General features: G+C 35.9%; 1 protein-coding gene across 1 annotated transcript in view; it reads right to left on the bottom strand.

Annotated features, from left to right (window-relative positions):
• The window catches only part of FBXL13 (F-box and leucine rich repeat protein 13), a gene marked incomplete at both ends in the record, with an annotated part of 183,419 nt that overhangs the window by 11,122 nt on the left and 150,030 nt on the right, over nucleotides 1–22,267 (bottom strand). Inside the window, 4 exon segments of the mRNA XM_082846252.1 lie at nucleotides 289–388; nucleotides 390–421; nucleotides 11,863–11,903; nucleotides 11,906–11,942. Of these exon segments, the coding sequence (XP_082702378.1) occupies nucleotides 289–388; nucleotides 390–421; nucleotides 11,863–11,903; nucleotides 11,906–11,942 (210 nt within the window).

Here is a 22,267-nt window from a genome sequence, read left to right as displayed (position 1 = left end):
TATGAACTGACTTTACCATTTTGCTGGTTCTCTCATTGAATTAAATAAATATTTGACACATTTTTATATTTGTATAAGAGTTGTCTTTAACTTCTTGCAGATTCTACTTTGACACAAATGAAATCATAAAGCTATTTCCAATTTGGGGAAAGAAGAAAACTCTAATGAATACCACAGACATGGCAAAGAAAACAAGTTCTCTGGTGAGTCCAACTGCTAATTGCTACCCTGCCTGGGTTCTTTGGCAATACTTCAATCTGATATGTCTGAGCTGACTCCTGCACATACCTTTGGACAGCCAGCAATGCTGAGAGATGTGAGATTAATACAATAAATGGCCAGTGCTTTAATAATCTCATCTGACAGCTGGGGGCAGTAAGAGACATCCATGTTCCAAGATCAGTGAGCCTTTGCAGAATGCCTGCAAGAAATTCCAAAGTTAAAGGTTTTTTTTCTTTTTCTTAGTCTTTATTCAAATGTTGTGTACATCTATAGCCATCTTACCCATAGCAATTTACCTAATGTGCATTTCAGTTTCTGAAACATAGATGTGTTACATTTTGTTGCAAACAAAAGCCATTATGTACAGAATTTCTTTATAACAAAAGATACTCACACACCAGTTAACAGTTCAGTAATAATCAAATTCCTGCTAACAGAATTTGGTTTTCCTGAGGTTAGCGCAAATGGAATTTTACCCATATGGTTAGTAATTATTAGAGTTATATTCAGTCCAATGAGTGGAGGAAAAGAAATCTGGAGATGAGAATTGGAAGGCAAACACTCTGGGGTTGACAGTGTAATATAATGGAAAAAGCACAGTCTTTGGAACCAGGCCGACCTGAGTTTTAATTTCATTCTACCACCTTATTAGCTTTGAAACCTTAGCAAGTCACTCAATCTTTCTGAACCTCAGTGTCCTCTTCTTCAAATTAGGGAAAATATCTACCCTCCAGCATTGTTCTGAAATGCCAAAATGTTCATCTGAAATTTTTAGGGCTAGAAAAGGTCTGGAAATGATGGAAATTCTTCCCTTTATCTCAGGAGTTCTTAATTTTCATTCCTACTTTTCACTAAAAACAAAAAACAAACAAAAAACCTGAGTGATAAGAAGAATCCATGAGGAAATAATGGTCAAATTTTATAGTTCAGCAGTTATACAAGAACAAAATGATCTGCAGAAGTAAACTAACAGTAACTGTAAAAATATCTTAAGTTGGGCTTCCCTGGTGGCGCAGTGGTTGAGAGTCCGCCTGCCGATGCAGGGGACATGGGTTCGTGCCCCGGTCTGGGAAGATCCCAGATGCCGCGGAGCGGCTGGGCCTGTGAGCCATGGCCACTGAGCCTGCGCGTCCGGAGCCTGTGCTCCACAACGGGAGAGGCCACAGCAGTGAGAGGTCCGCGTACCGCAAAAAAAAAAAAAAAAAAAAGAAAGAAACAAAAATATCTTAAGTCAAGATGAGTGGAAATTGGAAACCATGACCAATTCAAGATAACCTTAATACTAGTAAGAAAAGTCCATCCCTCAAATTACAAGAATTACAACTATCAACGTGTGCTCAGTCACTCTAAAGGTTTAGCCTCATTGTGAAGCAGCTCAAATTCTTAGAGTACTAAATTAGAGACCTCGGTATATGATAGTTTACCATTTTTAGTTACAAGTGTTAGATTTTAGTAAACCTAGAGGATTAAGGCATTCCTTATTTATATGTAAAAATGGATGTCTATCAGACATTTTCCTCTCAGACCTGAGGGAAGGACCTGGGCTGTTGGATCAGTAATGGCCATTAGGATGACTCCAGAGGTAAAACTACCAGTGGGCTTCCCTCCCATTGAGTATGCCAATTTCCCCTTATTTTAGCCCTAAGGAAGACTGGAAAGAACTAGTCAGCCACCTGTTTTCTTTAATAAGTTAATAGAAGAGGGAAAGTTTCCTGGAGGGGCAGTTTAGCACAGTAGATAAGACTAGGACAGTGGCATCAGATATAGTGGGTTTAGAAGCCTTGCTCTGCCACTATGGGTTACTGAAACTCGCTGAGCCACAAGGTCTCTTCAGGTAAAATGCAAATGATAACACCCATATCAAAGTTTAGTTGTGCAGATTATATGAAATAATATATGTACCTGATATAGTTCCTAGAACAAAGTAGATTCTCTAGCTAGCTATAAAATTGTATATACAGTGTTACTTGAGAGACAGTATAACATGCTTGGCATGTAGTAAGCACTCAGTAAATGTTAACTGTTATGGGGATTTGCATATGATAACAGTAATAATAAAGATGCACATTTGTATTGTACTTTGGAGAAAACTAAAAGATATTGGTTATTTTACCCTAAATCATCTTTTTCTGACCACAGCAGCCAACAGTGATTCCTCTTTCCTTTGACCTCATACAGAACTTGTCTTTTTCAACTGATTCAGCACTTACAGTACTTGACTCATTCCTGTTTTGTGGCTATATTTATATGGAGATTTGTTTCCTCTAGCAACTAAGTGATGTCAAAAATTGGAAGGAGCAGTTTTTCAGGAAATATTGAGGTCCCTGTCATTGGAGATAATCAAGCATAGAGGGCACAACTAGTGTGGTGCAGAGGGAAATCTAGCTTTAAAGGATTGGAACTGGTGGTCTTGAAGCTCAGCTCAGATTCAACAAGTTTTTCAATTAGAATGCAATAAGTCTCTCAGAGGTACTGTCTGGAACCCTGCTAGCTTTTTATACCCCTTTCACAAGCATCATATTTAGAATACAGTAAGTTCTCAATAAATACTAGTTGCTTGCTCAACCCTTTATGGGTATCTTCAAGGATATAAAGAATTGTTTTAATAATACAGGAATTCTTATGTTGCAAGGGGTAGGATAACATTGTTTTCTGCTTAGAGAATGGTTAGAGTTCAAGGAACCGGAGAAAATGTAAAGCAAGAAGGAATATTTTAAACAATAAGAATAGTTTATTGAAAGATGAAACAAGCTTCAAAGGGAGATTCAAGGCTCTTGGTGTCTGCAAACCCTTTTCAGTAGCATCTGTCAATATCTTGGACTGCTTGAATCACTTCTGCTTTAAGCCTTTTTTTTTTTTTTAAGCCTTTTTTTAAAGCTCTGATATTCTTTGAAGTTAAACTTTCTCAGGGGTTTTAAATTAAGAATAATTTATAAAAATTATTACAAGGTCTATGATACATTCATGGTAGCATTCTCACTCTTGGAAAATCTGAGGCACAAAGATGAGTCCAAGGCATTATGCTTGGCATAAATCAGTGCAGATCTGAGAAATAAGTCAGAACTTTTCCTCTTTTATAATTCATATTTTCCTTTAGAGACATGTAAGTCGTATTAAGTACTTAAGTCTGCAGGCATTTTTCAACATAATCATTCATGAAATTCCATTTCCCCCCTACTGATAAGATTATTATATGCTCTTCTGGCTACAGTGTTACAGAATCACACATATATCAAAGCTGTTGATTTTCTTTTCTCAGACAATGTTAGACTGAGATTCTTAAGCTTTTATAGTGAAAATGGAGAGAAAATTAAAAATTACCGATTTTGACTTCCATCCCATGTATCAACCAATTTTGTTGTGGGTTAACAATCTTGAAGACAACTTCCAAATCGCTTAGTGAGTTAAATAACTTCTTCTCTGTATCTTATGAGCTGAGTCACAGTATGGGGGCTTAATGACTGCATTCCTAAGTTGGGTATGTAGAAGAGACTGAGTTTCACTAACATTTACTGACTGTCATAGTAATGTGCTTCTGCCAAAATCCTGATTTAAACCACCTCGACAGGTGGCAGCTCCCAGTCTCAAAAAAGCTCACCTCATGGTGCATACTCATAACACCATCTCTTGACTATTTGCCTCATTACATTCTGATTAATCCTGCTACCAACTTCTGTTTGGGGGTGGGGTGGGGTTTCCTATTGATAATTACAGAAAAATCTTGTGCTACCAAGAACTATTTTCTATAATGAAGACTATTTTGTGCTGCTTCAAAGGCTGAAATACAACTTCCACAATTCTAAGTTATAAACTGAATTCATAACTACAGTATCTCAAATATCCTTTCTGACCACAACATTATGAGACTAGATATCAATTACAGGAAAAAAAACTGTAAAAAATATAAACATATGGAGGCTAAACAATATACTACTAAATAACCAAGAGATCACTGAAGAAATCAAAGAGGAAATCAAAAAATACCTAGAAACCAATGACAATGAAAACACGACGACCCAAAACCTATGGACTGCAGCAAAAGAAGTTCTAAGAAGGAAGTTTATAGCAATACAATCCTACCTCAAGAAACAAGAAACAGGGCTTCCCTGGTGATGTAGTGGTTGAGAGTCCGCCTGCCGATGCAGGGGACACGGGTTCGTGCCCCAGTCCGGGAAGATCCCACATGCCGCGGAGTGGCTGGGCCATGGCCGCTGAGCCTACACGTCCGGAGCCTGTGCTCCGCAACGGGAGAGGCCACAGTAGTGAGAGGCCCGTATATCGGAAAAAAAAAAAAAAACAAGAAACATCTCTTGTAAACAACCAAACCTTACACCTAAAGCAATTAGAGAAGGAAGAACCAAAAAACCCCAGAGTTAGCAGATGGAAAGAAATCATAAAGATTAGATCAACAATAAATGAAAAAGAAATGAAGGAAACAATAGCAAAGATCAATAAACCAAAAGCTGGTTCTTTGAGAAGATAAACAAAATTTATAAACCATTAGCCAGACTCATCAAGATTTTTCTTGGGTCTTGGAGAAGACTCAAATCAATAGAATTAGAAATGAAAAGGAGAAGTAACAACTGTGACACTGCAGAAATACAAAGAATCATGAGAGATTACTACAAACAACTATAGGCCAATAAAATGGACAAATGGAAGAAATGGAAGAAATGGACAAATTCTTAGAAAAGTACAACCTTCTGAGACTAAACCAGGAAGAAATAGAAAATATAAACAGACCAATCACAAGCACTGAAATTGAAACTGTGATTAAAAATCTTCCAACAAACAAAAGCCCAGGGCCAGATGGCTTCACAGGTGAATTCTATCAAACATTTAGAGAAGAGCTAACACCTGTCCTTCTCAAACTCTTCCAAAACATAGGAGAGGGAGGAACACTCGCAAACTCATTCTATGAGGCCACCATCACGCTGATACCAAAACCAGACAAAGATGTCACAAAGAGAGAAAACTACAGGCTAATATCACTGATGAACGTAGATGCAAAAATCCTCAACAAAATACTAGCAAACAGAATCCAACAGCACATTAAAAGGATCTTATACCATGATCAAGTGGGGTTTATCCCAGGGATGCAAGGATTCTTCAATACACGCAAATCAATCAATGTGATACACCATATTAACAAATTGAAGGATAAAACCCATATGATCATCTCAATAGATGCGGAAAAAGCTTTCAATAAAATTCAACACCGTTATGATAAAAAAAACCCTCCAGAAAGTAGGCATAGAGGGAACTTACCTCAACATAATAAAGGCCATATATGACAAACCCACAGCCAACATCGTTCTTAATGGTGAAAAACTGAAACCATTTCCTCTAAGATCAGGAACAAGACACTCTCACCACTGTTATTCAACATAGTTTTGGAAGTTTTGGCCACAGCAATCAGCGAAGACAAAAAAATGAAAGGAATACAAATGGGAAAAGAAGAAGTAAAACTGTCACTGTTTGCAGATGACATGATACTATACATGGAGAATCCTAAAGATGCTACCAGAAAACTACTAGAGCTAAATTTAATGAATTTGGTAAAGTAGCAGGATACAAAATGAATTTACAGAAATCTTTTGCATTCCTATACACTAATGATGAAAAATCTGAAAGAGAAATAAAGGAAACACTCCCATTTACCACTTCAACAAAAAGAATAAAATACCTAGGAATAAACTTACCTAAGGAGACAAAAGACCTGTATGCAGAAAACTATAAGATTCTGATGAAAGAAATTAAAGGTGATACAGACAGATGGAGAGATATACTATGTTCTTGGATTGGAAGAATCAACATTGTGAAAATGACTGTACTACCCTAAGTAATCTACAGATTCAATGCAATCCCTATTAAAGTACCAATGGCATTTTTCACAGAAAAAAATTCCACAATTTGTATGGAAATACAAAAGACCCTGAATAGCCAAATCGATCTTGAGAAAGAAAAACGGAGCTGGAGGAATCAGGCTCCCTGACTTCAGACTATACTACAAAGCTACAGTAATCAAGACAGTATGTTACTGGCACAAAAACAGAAATATAGATCAACGGAACAGGATAGAAACCCCAGAGATAAACCCACGCATCTATGTTCACCTTATCTTTGATAAAGGAGGCAAGAATATACAATGGAGAAAAGACAGCCTCTTCAATAAGTGGTGCTGGGAAAACTGGACAGCTACATGTAAAAGTATGAAATTAGAACACTTCCTAACACCATACAGAAAAATAAGCTCAAAATGGATTAACGACCTAAATGTAAGGCCAGACACTATAAAACTCTTAGAGGAAAACATAGGCAGAACACTCTATGACATAAATCACAGTGAGGTCCTTTTTGACCCACCTCCTAGAGAGATGGAAATAAAAACAAAAATAAACAGATGGGACCTAATGAAACTTTAAAGCTTTTGCACAGCAAAGGAAACCATAAACAAGACGAAAAGACAACCCTCAGTATGGCAGAAAATATTTGCAAATGAAGCAACTGACAAAGGATTCATCTCCAAAATATACAAGCAGCTCATGCAGCTCAATATCAGAAAAAACAACCCAATCCAAAAATGGCCAGAAGATGTAAATAGACTTTTCTCCAAAGAAGATATACAGATTGCCAACAAACACATGAAAGGATGCTCAACATCACTAATCATTAGAGAAATGCAAATCAAAACTACAATGAGGTATCACCTCATACCGGTCAGAATGACCATCATCAAAAAATCTACAAACAGTAAATGCTGGAGAGGGTGTGGGGAAAGGGAACCCTCTTGCACTGTTGGTGGGAATGTAAATTGATACAGCCACTATGGAGAACAGTATGGAGGTTCCTTGAAAAACTAAAAATAGAACTACTTATGACCCAGCAATCCCACTACTGGGCATATACTCTGAGAAAACCATAATTCAAAAAGAGACATGTACCACAATGTTTATTGCAGCTCTATTTACAATAGCCAGGACATTGAAGTAACCTAAGTGTCCATCGACAGAAGAATGGGTAAAGAAGATGTGGCACATATATACAATGGGATATTACTCAGCCATAAAAAGAAATGAAATTGAGTTATTTGTAGTGAGGTGGATGGACATAGATTCTGTCATACAGAGTGAAGTAAGTCTGAAAGAGAGAAACAAATACCATATGCTAACACATATATATGGAATCTAAAAAGAAAAAAAAATGGTTCTGAAGAACCTAGGGGCAGGACAGGAATAAAGACGCAGACGTAGAGGATGGACTTGAGGACAAGCGGAGGAGGAAGTGTAAGATGGGACGAAGTGAGAGAGTAGCACCGACATATAAACATTGCCCGGTGTAAAATAGGTAGCTATTGGGAAGCAGCTACATAGCACAGGGAGATCAGCTCGGTGCTTTGTGACCACCTAGAGTGGTGGCATAGGGAGGGTGGGAAGGAGATGCAAGAGGGAGGGATTATGGGAATATATGTATATGTATAGCTTATTCACTTTGTTATACAGCAGAAACTAACACAACATTGTAAAGCAGTTATACCCCAATAAGGATGTTAAAAGAAAAAAAGAAAAGAAAAAGGATGTATATATAAATTTATCACTGTCATTTTGCTGTGAAACAGAAATTCATACAACATTATAATTCAACTGTACTTCAATAAAATTTTTTTGTTTGTAAAAAAAAAAGTTATTGCTTCTAAGAGCATATTCTGAATTTCCTTACCGTAGGAAAAAGAGCCTTGTAAATGTAAATATCTATGTAAATGTACATAGATATTTAATTTTTAAAGTTAAAGTATAAAGAAAAAGGTAATTCTTTAACAAACTAATTTTATTTGTCTTGAATATTGACCATCATTTATTTGGTGTTAGCCCAGAAATAAATAATCTTATAACATCTCTATACACAATTTGGGCATAATAAACATCCACACACATTGACATATTCATGTAGTCTAACAACCACTAAGATGTGTACATATATTTAATTTAGCACACACATGTGCTAGACAGTTAGGTATGTATTTACATGTAAATATATGTAATCTAACATGCTAAAACTTGTAAATATTTAATTTGCACACATACACTACACATAGGTATACATTTACTTACATACTTACATGTAAACACACAGAGGCATGTTTTCAGTGCATACATACATGTGTAAGTCCTTGTGGTGAGACATAACTAAACCTGATTTTCTCCTCTTTAGTGCTGTTTCTTAATCAACTGCCTCAACATATGAAAACTGAAATAATAAATAATTTTGGTCAATCTCCAAGGTTTTCACTCTCAAATAACCTGCATAAAGAAAAATATGCACATTCATATGTATGGATATTGCATTAATGTATTTATAGCATACTTCATTCCCCAAAAAAGGGAATGAGAAATAAAAACTAGATTAAGGGAATGTAAAAAGCAACTGGAGTAAATAATTTTATTTATTCCTTTGGTTCTATCCAAACAACTTAATAAGACAGAGCTTCCAATTTATTTGTATTATAACATCCCAGTTAGACCAATTTTTTGCCAAACTTGACAGTCTGTTATTTAAATTTGCAAAATGCTCAAGGAAAAGTTTTCTTAAGAAATGCTCAATTATGACTGTATCAAGCATTGCTTCCAAAATAAATGTGTCTTTCAAGAGCACCAAATAATTTTAGTTTAACATGATCGTTGAATGTCTAAAGTTCTCAGAACAAAACTAAAGTTGGGGAAAGTAATTAAAACCAGATTCTAAAAAGTCAATACATCTGAGGCTCCAGACACTCAAACTGCATGTGCTGTGGTTTCCAGTAAAACAAAAATGAGGTAATTTTTTATTCCTGTAATGTTCATGATTTGTGCAAAACCAAATCAGGGTAAAAATGCTCATCTCCTCCTTTTTCTCATTAAATCATTACGTAGTTTTCAATGTTTTAAGCTAAAAAGAAAATCTCCTATAGTTACCTTCTAAAGTAATAAGAAAAAATTTCCTGATAAATTTAGGATAACCTAAACATCTCAGTTTAACCACCTTAGTTTATTCTCTTCCCCCTCTCTTGTAAATCCAGATAAGGAATTGTGAAATTGGCTCATGTGTCACTTTCTCCTCCCCCTTCTTTGTTTCATCTCTTTTGGAACTTAATAATTGGGCTGGAGGAGGGAAGGAGGAGAAGGATTACCACATGCCCAGAAGTGTGAACCTTGGATCCTTGGAAGAGGTAAAAGGAGGTTAAATGCCACAACACTCGAGTGCACACACACACACACACACTCCAAAAGCAGGGAGGAGAAAAAGAGGGATGATGAGAAAGAGAAAAAATTTTTTTCATGAACTTGAATAGAACAGCTGATCTTATGCAACTAATAATTAAATAATTCTGTATTTCCATGTGCTTGTATTCCCCCTGTTTTATTTTCTTTTAGGTCACTGAAAATCAATACATACCAATTTTTAAAAGGTTCCATTTTTTAGAGCTAGGCCAAACTCAGCTGTATGATCATATAGTTAGCATATGGGTAAACGCTTTCATCTAAGATCTCAGAGCACCTAAAACTAGTATGATTTTTCAGGCTCCAAAGAATGAAAATAAAAAGGCCTGGAACCTGTAGACTCAAAGATAAATGGCAGAAAGCAGTGGCTTTCTGATATGTAGCCTCAGACTTTGGTCAGCCCTCTGTCTCATCCAAAGAAGCATTTTAAAATTAATAAGTGATGGATATTAAGAGGCCATGTATGTCATCACCATGGTAGGTTTCAATACTTCTGAATGATTTGTAGTTGTTGATCAAATGTGACTGATCATCATATAAGAAATATAACCCAGTATTAGAAATGTTAACACTTAACCGTTTTATTTTAATAAACTTTATTCTATCACTTTGTCAAAGACCTTTTGAAAGCCCGACTAGATCATATTCATGGATAAAGTTTTATGTAAATGCATGTTTAATCCTTAAATGAACTGCAGTAGGTAAACCATGGTTTAGCCTTACAGGAACCTCTTGGCTTTTTCTTCTAGTGGGTTACATGCATTATAACCCCTTTTGTTATTGTAGAGTTACAATCTTGTCCTATATGCAAGTTGTTAGCCCTCTCTGGGATCTTTGTTTTGAAAGATAGTGTTTGTTCTTTTTAACTCTTTATACAATTGAATGTACTACTAGGTAGATTTCTTAGGAACCTGCTAGAACCTTTGGAACCAGGGTCTGAAACTGGGGGAAATTGACATTGCTTGACACTAATACCTCTAAAAGGAGACTCCCTAATGGTGTTACATTTTCCTCTTAAGTACCATTACATTGTCCAGATGCAGTGAAATACAGCAAAAATCATTTGAAAACAATTTTTCCCACTGTCATGTTGCCAATCAACCATTTAGAACAGCAGTTCTCCACTTCTTCTCTTCATTTCTGTAAAACTAGATGAGTCAGATTAGTTTGCTGAGATGGCATAGGACTTTGGACTAATCATTTAAGCCCTCTGGGCCTTAGTTTCCTCACTTGTAAAATTACAGAGTGGTTTAAATGGTTCTAAGATTCCTTGAGCTTCAGAACACTAGAATTCTGTGCTAAAGTCTAGAGCACCGTTTGGCCTGTCCCTCTCTATAGCCCACCAGTTCATATAATATTTTAACACTCTCCTATTAGTAATGTTAGGACTTGCAAAGTCCATTTCAAATTCATGGAAGAGAGCTTAACTTCAAGTCTGCCATGCTCTGGTAGACTTTTCAGCCATCATTTGCAGTATCTTTCCATATGTGAGATAAATCCTTTTATCTCAATAAGGGTTTCTGTTTAAAAAAATTTTTTTCTGAGTTTAGCCCCAGATTTTCATAAATGCTTGGGGTTTTGAACTCTCAGGATACTTTAAATGGAGTTTCTGATGCATTTAACAGTTTCCGCATTCCTAGATTATTAGTTCCCTTTAAGAATGTTATCTTCCATTATTTTACTAATAAGTAACCAGATTTTGCCCTAGTTCAATACATGTGTGACATATGATTGCAATTTTTCTTCTTTTAACAGCAAATTGAGTTGTTTAATGTTGTGATAAACATTACATGTGGCTTACTCACAATAGCTACTTTATGACTTCCTGTATATCACTCAACACCAGGTCTAGGAAATGTACTTCTCATGAGTTCTTAAAGTACCATTTGAGCACATAATCATTTATCCTATCCAGTTACTTATTTCATGCTTTCTATCCTGGTAAACTATGCTACCAGCTATGTTTGAGTAACTTAAGTCCCTAATTGTTAAGTACCTGGTATAGGTTTTCAGAGTCCCCCAGTTTTTATGGTTAGATGATATAACACAGATTATCTACAGAACACTTCCATTATATGAGACTTTTACCACATTGCAGTTCATCATTCTACAAGTAAAATGTCAGCCTATCCCTAGCTATCCTGTAAGTCTGACATCTGGAAGGGAGAGAGTAGACAAGAAAAATGGGAAAGCAAACCTCTCAGTCACCTTGGGCTGTGGAGACCTGACTATTGGCAGATGTTAATCTTGGCTCAACCAGGATCACATATGTATTGTTACAGTTCCAATCCACTTCTTTTTTCTGTTGTGACCTACAAAGATTATTTGATTTGTGCTTAATTTTCAATCTTATTTCTTTAACGAAGAACTGTAATTATCTTACCTGAATTCCAATATCAGTGATTTTATCACACTCAGATAAAGTTCCTTTAATTTTTTACGCCTGGAAAGTGTCATCAAACCCAAAAAATGTTTAATATAAAGATTATTTGATGATTATAATTTAGTACGGAAGGTATATTTCCAATGAGATAACAATTATGCAAACTAAAAAAAAATTTAGCTTCTGTCTTCTATTTCTTTACACTTAACAAATCATAAAATCACTTTGGTTAGACAGCATTGTTAAATAAAATTTTCAGGTTGTCTCTAATGTTTTACAAAAAGTGTTAGAAATCCCAGAGGCAGGAAACTTCTTATCTTGCCTTCTGTTTCCAGGTAAATGTTATACGAATCAATATAAAGAAACCTTAAAGACCCCTAAGCTTACAGCTTTGTTTTGAAGACACTTCATGTGGCTAATGAATCTATTTATCAATAAATTCTTTTTTATGCCTAGCCTAAACATCTGAAAATCTTTAGCTCATTTTATTATGTTTAACTGCTTGGAGGGAGAAGAAATATCTTTATATAAAGGCGTATAGACAGATAATCATTCATCAATAGCTCACTTCTTTTTTCAGGCTAAAAGCTTTGCTTCTTTTTATTTAAAAAAATATAGATTGTACTTTTAGCCCTTCATTTTTTTATGTGTGGTTTTGCTGGCCCATTTCTCCGTACCCTCCTGCCCTAAACTGGCACAACATTCAGATAAGGAACTGACTAATGTGCATTATAGATGCCATCCTCCTGTTTTGCATTCAGGATCATATTACTTTTCTATTTCTGTTAGATATGCTTCCTAGACCATTTTCCTCATTCTATGGTCCCAGAGCTGGCTGGCAGGGAAAATGCCAGAAATGGTATATGATTTGTCCTTTTTACATTTTATTTGCAGGACTGGTTTACATTTTATTGATCGTAAAAACCACATTTGGATTGTAATTGAAAATGGGTCCTGCAAATATTGTATCCCGCTTTTTTCACTGATGTCCATATTAGGCCCTTTCATTTTTCAAAAACAAAAGCCAGATCAAGGAGAAAAGTGCTTGAAGTTCTGCTTCATTGAAGTCACTGTTTAAATTGCAATTTCTAATCTCATTTAACAGTCCTGTATACCACACAAAAATAAAATCACTCCATTTATACTTTTAATTTTATTGCAAATGTGGATTCTTTTGCTAGGAGCACATTATGTTTTCTGTCTCCTTATTTCAAAACAAAGAATGGGCAAACCCTGTGAAGCCATCACACGTGGTCTGGGTTCCAGATGTGGATGCTGTATTATTCATGTTAGAACAATTGGAGTTTAGATACTACCCCAACAGAAACTAAATTGTTTGAACAAAAATATCAAGTAAGAGATGCAAAGTTTTTCTCTTTGCCCTGTACTTGATAATAGCTAAATATGTTTTATTATTCGATGTGGAATTTGTCTTATGAAACTATCTCTGAATAGTTTCTCTGAAGTTTTCACTTTTTTTTTATGTCTATGTAGCCATGTTAGAATTTTTTAAAGATGAGCTGTAATGAAGTATACTTGTTAAGTATGACATTTAACAGACTATAATATCTTTACCATTTTGTTCAAAATTATTTTAAAATATTAGTATTAAAATGGAGTGCCACATTTCATCACTATGGTTATTCATTAAAATGTATGGCCTCAAAATTTAATTAATTAAATATCATTAGCCATTAAGTAAATACAAATCAAAACCACAGTGAGATACTAAATACTACATACCTACTAGGATGGCTATAATTAAAAGGACAGATAATAAGATGCCTTGGCATTGTGAAGCTTATAAATACTCCAAATTAGAAGGTGAAGCAAGTGATGGTTCCAACATTTTACAGTCTTTCTTTATACCTTAGAAAGTCTTAAATCTCAGGTCTAGGTAAAATTCCTTCATTCTTAATTCATCATTCGATAAATATTTATTTAGCATGTATTATATTGTTCAGGCTCTGGGATAGAAGCTGGGAGTATAAAGGTCAATGAGGTGCAGTGTTTACTGTCAAGGATCCCATAGTCTGGCATTAAAGACAAACATGTACACTAGATTATTACAACCCTGTGGAAGGTAAATACTGTGCACAGTGGTCGAACCAAAGAGGAAAGATGAGGGACTACTTTGGATTAGAGAGGACTGCATGGAGGAGAGTCATGAGTGGGGAAGTGTAAATTGCCAAGAAAGCTACAAAGGGAAGGACATTCCAGGCTGAAGGAACAGAATGTGCAAAAGCATTGAGGTATGAAATAGTATGGCATGTATATGGAACTATATAGCATGGCATGATTAGATTTACATGGATTTTTAAAATATCTGAAAAGCTGATCTCAGAATTTCTGTTAAGGAATAAACTGCAGGGTGTTGTTTTTGTTTTGTTTTGTTTAATACCTTGTTAAGTGCTTGGGGGGGAAAGTCCTGGGGGTTGGCTGTGCCAAGCTTTTACTTCTGGGAGGGATAAAAAGAGGAAGGTGGGAGGACAAGACTAAGAAAGAAGCAAAGAGGAGCCAACCAGATTGAGTGACTGGGCCTCAGTGAGGCAAAGAGCAGATGGGTACTTAAATTTTCAGGGAAGTTGTAGCATCATGAAAATGTAAATCCTCCTTCATCTCCCTCAAAAGTCAGCCAAACTCACGAATGCTTTGCAGGAAAGGTTCTGGTTTATTTTCCCAAAATTTAGAAGGGGCTAAATTTTGTAATCAGGTAAAATGCAAAGGAAAGCAGATGGTGTGGTAGCCTGGAGAAGTCACTAGCATTACAGGTTGTATGAGAATGCGAAGCCTTAGGAATTCATAGGAATCCTGGGGAGCGCGTTGCTCCTTCATAGGCCATGGAATTGAGAGACCTGGATCTTAGGGGTCCAGGCGTCCCTAGTGAAAAATTGGCTTATATTGTCGCTCTGGTCCATTGAAGGAAGTGTCAAGACTTAAGACTCAAAAGGAAGCAGGCACCAAGCCATGAGAGCCTCGTACGTTATTCTGGAATGTGGATATTATCCTATGCAACATTGTTAAACAAAACTTTCCCTCTTTAGGGAATAAGTGACAATAATGCAAAAAGAATGAGGATGTGTTTCAAAAGAGGTATAGAGATCACAGGGCAGGGGGTGATTGCTTTTAGTTGGAAGGAATAGGTGACAGTCTAGAAGAGACTTTCACAGAGGAAGAAGAATCTGAATTAAGCCTTAAAGTCTGGGTAAGATTTTGACAAAGGAATAGGAACAGTGTTTCAGACTGAGGAAGCAGCATGAACAAGGGCTTCATTTGGAAAGTGTGAGTTGTTTGGAAAATAGTTCAGATTGGGGTCACTGGGAGTAGTGGGTGGGAACACTACATGCTGCCAGGAACAGATAGATGTACACCAGATAGTTGGGAGCAAACAAATCCTTTGAAAACTATTCTTTTTTTCCCCCAATTTTACATCTGGAATTGCTTAGGTGATATAGATAGACATCAGCAATGAACGAGTTACCAAATGTTGGAATGGTATGTGTGTCTGTGTGTACTTACTATATGACTGAGTCATACTACTCCAGGCTTAGAATATCACCAACATAAACATAAAACATACTTCCCCCAACTCTTTATTTTGAAAATATTCAAATCTACAGCCAGGTTCAAAGAATGGTATAATGAACACTTATATATCCTTTACCTAAATTCACCAGTTATAAATACTTTGCCACATTTTGCTTAATTGCTGTTATAGTTTTACTGATATTTATGTGTGAATATAGTTTTATATGTATATATAATATATATATTTTAAATTCATATGCGTAGTGTGAACCATTTGAAAATAAGTTTCAGCCATCTTGATGCTTTACCTCTGAATATTCTATATGCATCTTCCTAGGAATAAGGACATTTTCCTATGTAACTATATAGGATTATGTATATATAATATGATACTGAAGATTAACAGTACTACCATACTATATAATATAGAGTCAATATTCAAATTTGCTTTTTATCCAGTCCTCAGAGTTCACACGTTGCATTTGGTTGCATGTCTCTTTAGCCTTTTTTTTTTTTCTTTAAATGTTGTCTTTCAAGATCCCAGGCCAGCCATTACGTAAAATGTCCCACATTCTGGATTTGTCTGACTGTTCCTTATGATTAGATTCTAGGTAAACATTTTCTGTAAAACTACTACCTAGGTGCAGTTTCATTAGAACGGTATTTTTTCTGTTTATTTAATAAATAATCCATGATGTGATCCTTTGAGACCACATGAATTCCCTGTTTCCCAACAACGTTTCAGTCAATGATTTGAGCATTAATTGATGATCCTTGCCTAAATCAGTTATTTTGCTGAAAGTTGCAAAATGCTGAGTTTTCTGATTCTATCCTTCCTTCTAAATATAGAATCTGTTATTTATTTAAACCTTTTTTTCCATCACTGTTTCCCTTATTTCCTGCTGAATAGTTTGAGAGGTACTTTGAACAAAAGATTATTTTAGACATAACAACTAGCTGTCCCAGTTAATTTGTTGTGTTACCTATTAACAATCTTTTTTATTAAGATATAATTAACACCCTGCAGAAAGTAGGCATAGAGGGAACTTTCCTCAACATAATAAAGGCCATATATGACAAGCCCACAGCAAACATCATCCTCAATGGTGAAAAACTGAAAGCATTTCCACTAAGATCAGGAACAAGACAAGGTTGCCCACTCTCACCACTCTTATTCAACATAGTTTTGGAAGTTTTAGCCACAGCAATCAGAGAAGAAAAGGAAATAAAAGGAATCCAAATCGGAAAAGAAGAAGTAAAACTGTCACTGTTTGCAGATGACATGATCCTATACATAGAGAACCCTAAAGATGCTACCAGAAAACTACTAGAGCTAATCAATGAATTTGGTAAAGTGGCAGGATACAAAATTAATGCACAGAAATCTCTGGCATTCCTATATACTAATGATGAAAAATCTGAAAGTGAAATCAAGAAAACACTCCCATTTACCATTGCAACAAAAAGAATAAAATATCTAGGAATAAACCTACCTAAGGAGACAAAAGATCTGTATGCAGAAAATTATAAGACACTGATGAAAGAAATTAAAGATGATACAAATAGATGGAGAGATATACCATGTTCTTGGATTGGAAGAATCAACATTGTGAAAATGACTCTACTACCGAAAGCAATCTATAGATTCAATGCAATCCCTATCAAACTACCACTGGCATTTTTCACAGAACTAGAACAAAAAATTTTGCAATTTGTATGGAAACACAAAAGACCCCGAATAGCCAAAGCAATCTTGAGAACAAAAGAAGGAACTGGAGGAATCAGGCTCCCAGACTTCAGACTATACTACAAAGCTACAGTTATCAAGACGGTATGGTACTGGCACAAAAACAGAAAGATAGATCAATGGAACAGGATAGAAAGCCCAGAGATAAACCCACGCACATATGGTCACCTTATCTTTGACAAAGGAGGCAGAAATGTACAGTGGAGAAAGGACAGCCTATTCAATAAGTGGTGCTGGGAAAACTGGACAGCTACATGTAAAAGTATGAAATTAGATCACTCCCTAACACCGTACACAAAAATAAGCTCAAAATGGATTAAAGACCTAAATGTAAGGCCAGAAACTATCAAACTCTTAGAGGAAAACATAGGCAGAACACTCTATGACATAAATCACAGCAAGGTCCTTTTTGACCCACCTCCTAGAGAAATGGAAATAAAAACAAGAGTAAACAAATGGGACCTAATGAAACTTAAAAGCTTTTGCGCAGCAAAGGAAACCATAAAGAAGACCAAAAGACAACCCTCAGAATGGGAGAAAATATTTGCAAATGAAGCAACTGACAAAGGATTGATTTCCAAAATTTATAAGCAGCTCATGCAGCTTAATAACAAAAAAACAAACAACCCAATCCAAAAATGGGCAGAAGACCTAAATAGACATTTCTCCAAAGAAGATATACAGAGTGCCAACAAACACATGAAAGAATGCTCAACATCACTAATCATGAGAGAAATGCAAATCAAAACTACAATGAGATATCATCTCACACCAGTCAGAATGGCCATCATCAAAAAATCTACAAACAATAAATGCTGGAGAGGGTGTGGAGAAAAGGGAACCCTCTTACACTGTTGGTGGGAATGTAAATTGATACAGCCACTGTGGAGAACAGTATGGAGGTTCCTTAAAAAGCTACAAATAGAACTACCATATGACCCAGCAATCCCACTACTGGGCATATACCCTGAGAAAACCATAATTCAAAAAGAGTCATGTTCCAAAATGTTCATTGCAGCTCTATTTACAATAGCCCAGAGATGGAAACAACCTAAGTGTCCATCATCGGATGAATGGATAAAGAAGATGTGGCACATATATACAATGGAATATTACTCAGCCATAAAAAGAGACGAAATTGAGCTATTTGTAATGAGGTGGATAGACCTAGAGTCTGTCATACAGAGTGAAGTAAGTCAGAAAGAGAGAGACAAATACCGTATGCTAACACATATATATGGAATTTAAAAAAAAAAAAAATGTCATGAAAAACCTAGGGGTGAAACAGGAATAAAGACACAGACTTACTAGAGAATGGACTTGAGGCTATGGGGAGGGGGAAGGGTAAACGGTGACAAAGCGATAAAGAGGCATGGACATATATACACTACCAAACGTAAGGTAGATAGCTAGTGGGAAGCAGCCGCATAGCACAGGGAGATCAGCTCGGTGCTTTGTGACCGCCTGGAGGGGTGGGATAGGGAGGGTGGGAGGGAGGGAGACGCAAGCGGGAAGAGATATGGGAATATATGTATATATATAACTGATTCATTTTGTTGTGAAGCTGAAACTAACATACCATTGTAAAGCAATTATACTCCAATAAAGATGTTAAAAAAAAAAAATAGATTATAAAGATCAAAAAAAAAAAAAAAAAAAAAAAAAAGATATAATTAACATATAACATTATATTAGTTTTAGGTGTACATATAGTGATTCAGTATTTGTATGTATCGTGAAATGACCATCACAATAAGTCTGTTTAACATCTGTCACCATATATAGTTACAATTTTTTTTCTTGTGATGAGAACTTCTAAGATCTCTCTTAGCAATTTTCAGATATACAATACATTATTATTAACTGTAGTCACCGTGCTGTACTTTACACCCCATGACTTATTTATTTTATAACTAGAAGTTTGTACCTTTTAGCCCCCTTCACCCATTTTGCCCACACCCCCCAACCCCACCTCCACCAATTACCAATCTCTTCTCTGTGTCTATGAGGTTTTTATGTGTTTTTTTTTAGATTCCACATATAAATGAGATCATACAGTATTTATCCCTCTGTGTCTGACTTTTTTCACTTGGCATTGTGCCCTCAAGGTTCATCCATGTTGTCACAAATGGCAAGATTTCCTTCTTTTTTATGGCTAAATATATATATATATACACCACATTTTCTTTATCCAGTCATCCATCAATGGACACTTTGGTTGTTCCCATGTCTTGGCTATTGTAAATAATGCTGCAGTGAACAGGGGGGTTACATATATCTTTCTAAATTAATGTTTTCATTTCCTTTGTAAATGCTAGATCATATGATAGTTCTATTTTTAATTTCTTGAGGAACCGTCATACTGTTTTCCATAGTGGCTACACCAATTTACATTCCTACCAACAGTGCACAAGCAGTCCCATTTCTCCACATTCTCACAAACACTTGTTATTTCTTATCTTTTTGGTAATAGCCATTCTAACAGGCAACAGTCTTTTAATTTTCCCAAACTCCTGTTAAGCGCATTTACAAAATGGAGTTACTGTTTTGCTTGGTGTAATTATGTTGTTTGTTGGCAAAAGATGACACACTGAGGAAAATAAAAACATCAGTATGTTGCCCTATTATAAGACTAAATATTTGGTCATAATTAAAAAACAAGTTTTATATGTTGTTGAGGAAACCTAGTTAATCAGCTTCACAGTCTGAAAGATTTAGTCTTTACAACTTGCACATGGCTTTTCTTCTGAGAGTCTGTGCTTTTAGAAAAAGTCTGGAAGATGGTCTAGGCATTATGGAATGCTAACTTTAGAATAAAATACAATGTAGTTTATCTGATAGCCAGGAACCATCCTTGTTTATGGTATATTTCAGTTTGGAAACTGTCAGCACTTTAATACAGGCACACCAGAACAGTAAATAAGCATAAATAAATTTTATAATCTGTTCTGCATATGATTAAAGAAAGTCTCTTGAAAAAATCTGTATAAAATTACGTAAGATTGCATAGTTTGTCCAACTTTTAATTCATTTTTTCTTGAATACTCTTTATAAGCAGTAGCTTGTAGGCTTTCAATATTAAAACACTGAAACAAACCTCTCTTCCATAGTCATGACATAAGCCATTGTAAATTATGGAGAAAATATGACAAATGATTAATAACTACATTATAAGGAGTTCATACAAATTGGCAGGAATATTGAGACCCCTCAATATATAAATGACTAAAGAATATAAACAGAAAATTCACATAAAATACAATCACAAAGATAAACAAATATAGGGGGAAATTTCTCTGAGAAATCTATAAATATAATCTATACAATTTAGGATATTTGAATATAGGATGTTGGAAAATACATTCTATGAAATAAGATGGAATGAGGTACCCAGGAGTCTAGGATGACTGAGGACTTTGATGTAATTATTGGGAGTGTAGATCATGAGAAATCTAAAAAGAACAAAAGATCCCTAACAGCAAACATAAGAAGCCTCCTTTCTTGCTGCTTTTTTTTTTTTTTGAGGGTAAAATTGGATATAAGTTGTTGTGATAGAGGGGATACAGTTAGAAGGTGTTGTTGAAAATCCTTTGCGTAAATTTTCTGCTTTCAGTAATGCTTAAATTGTAATATATGGAATGCCTATGATTCCTTGTCAAACATACTGAGAAACAAAACAAAACAAAAGGGAAGGTTCTGAAGCCGAATGGGTGTCTGTCTTTTTTGTCAGCCAGGACCAAATGAGCTCTTAGTCAGGAGAGATGTGTCCTGGTACTGGATTGAAACATGTTGAAATGGAATTCAGCATCTTGTGTCCAAGTCCTAATCCTTTTCTTAGGATTCTTTTCCTGGTTAATGGTACCACCATGTCCACAGCTGACCAGATAAAAACCTGGATATTATCTGTGTCTACTCCTCTCCCCACTGCTCCCCATATCCAATCAATCACCAAGCCCGCCCTACCTATACTACCTCCTAAAAATCTCTTATGCATGTCTCATCTGCCACCATGATCAAAACCTCATTATTTCTAGTGTCATTGCAATACCTTTCCCATTCTTAAATAGATCCCCCTTACCGTTATGTCTGTGTACACAAATCTGTATGAGTCCTACTCAGAGTTCTTCAGTGGCTCCCATTGCATATAGCACAGTCTGAATCGCTTTGCGAGGCCATACACATTCTGCCCTCCTCCTCTTTCTCCATCCTCATCTCCTGCCACATCCTCCGTCTTCTCAGGCCATGCCATGCCAATACAAAGTCACCTGTGGATCTCCCAACATATAACCCTCTGTCATGTCTCTATGCCTTCCCCCCTGCTTCTTCCTTCATTGAGAATGCCCTTCTCTTCTTTACCTCACAAACACCTACTGAAGCTCTTAGCTGCACCTCAAAAGCTGAAGAGCATCTCCTGACTCCTCCACAGAGACAACAGGGACAAAAGCACTCACTTTCCAACTCATCCATGCTGCCAAGATGCAGTGCAGTGCACATATCTCCATAACAGCAAATATACCTCATTATGTCATAATTCCAATAAATTATTGCGAAGATGCATTGAATGTTTACCGTGTGCCACACACTTATGTTAAGCACTTTACAAATCCTCACAACACTATGAGGAAAGTAATATTATAATTGCTGTTTTAAAGAGAGGGTAATGGAGGCACAGAGTAACTTGCCTGAACTCTCATAGTGTTGTGACACCAGTAAGGATGTGAAGCCACACTCTGAACTCATGCTTTTAGTAACTTTTAGCCATGTAATGTTGTTACTCTTGTTGTTGTTTTGCCACTAAGCTGTACCTTGAGACCAGGCTGTGTAAGTTTAGTACTCCTATAACCTTGCATAGCGTTTGACACACAGTTGACAATGAATAAGTATTTGTGAATGAATGAGTAGTCTATTTATAAAATTATTTTTATGGACCCAGTTTTCCCTTATCTTGCTGGCATACTCTCAGAATTCTTGGATGAAATCTAGTTCCCTTTGTAATTGTGTGAATCAGTGTTAACATTTATATAATGTTTCTTTCTGAAAGATTCGCTCTGTTTGGTGTTGCCTACCACATTCTCTTAGGAGTAAAGAACAAAACTTTTATTGGAAATATGTTTTATCTCAATTAACACA

This window comes from Leucopleurus acutus (genome assembly GCF_964270905.1).
Source record: "Leucopleurus acutus genome assembly, chromosome: 9".
NCBI classification, from domain to species: Eukaryota; Metazoa; Chordata; class Mammalia; order Artiodactyla; family Delphinidae; genus Leucopleurus; species Leucopleurus acutus.
This window is presented reverse-complemented; position numbering and strand designations above follow the sequence as displayed.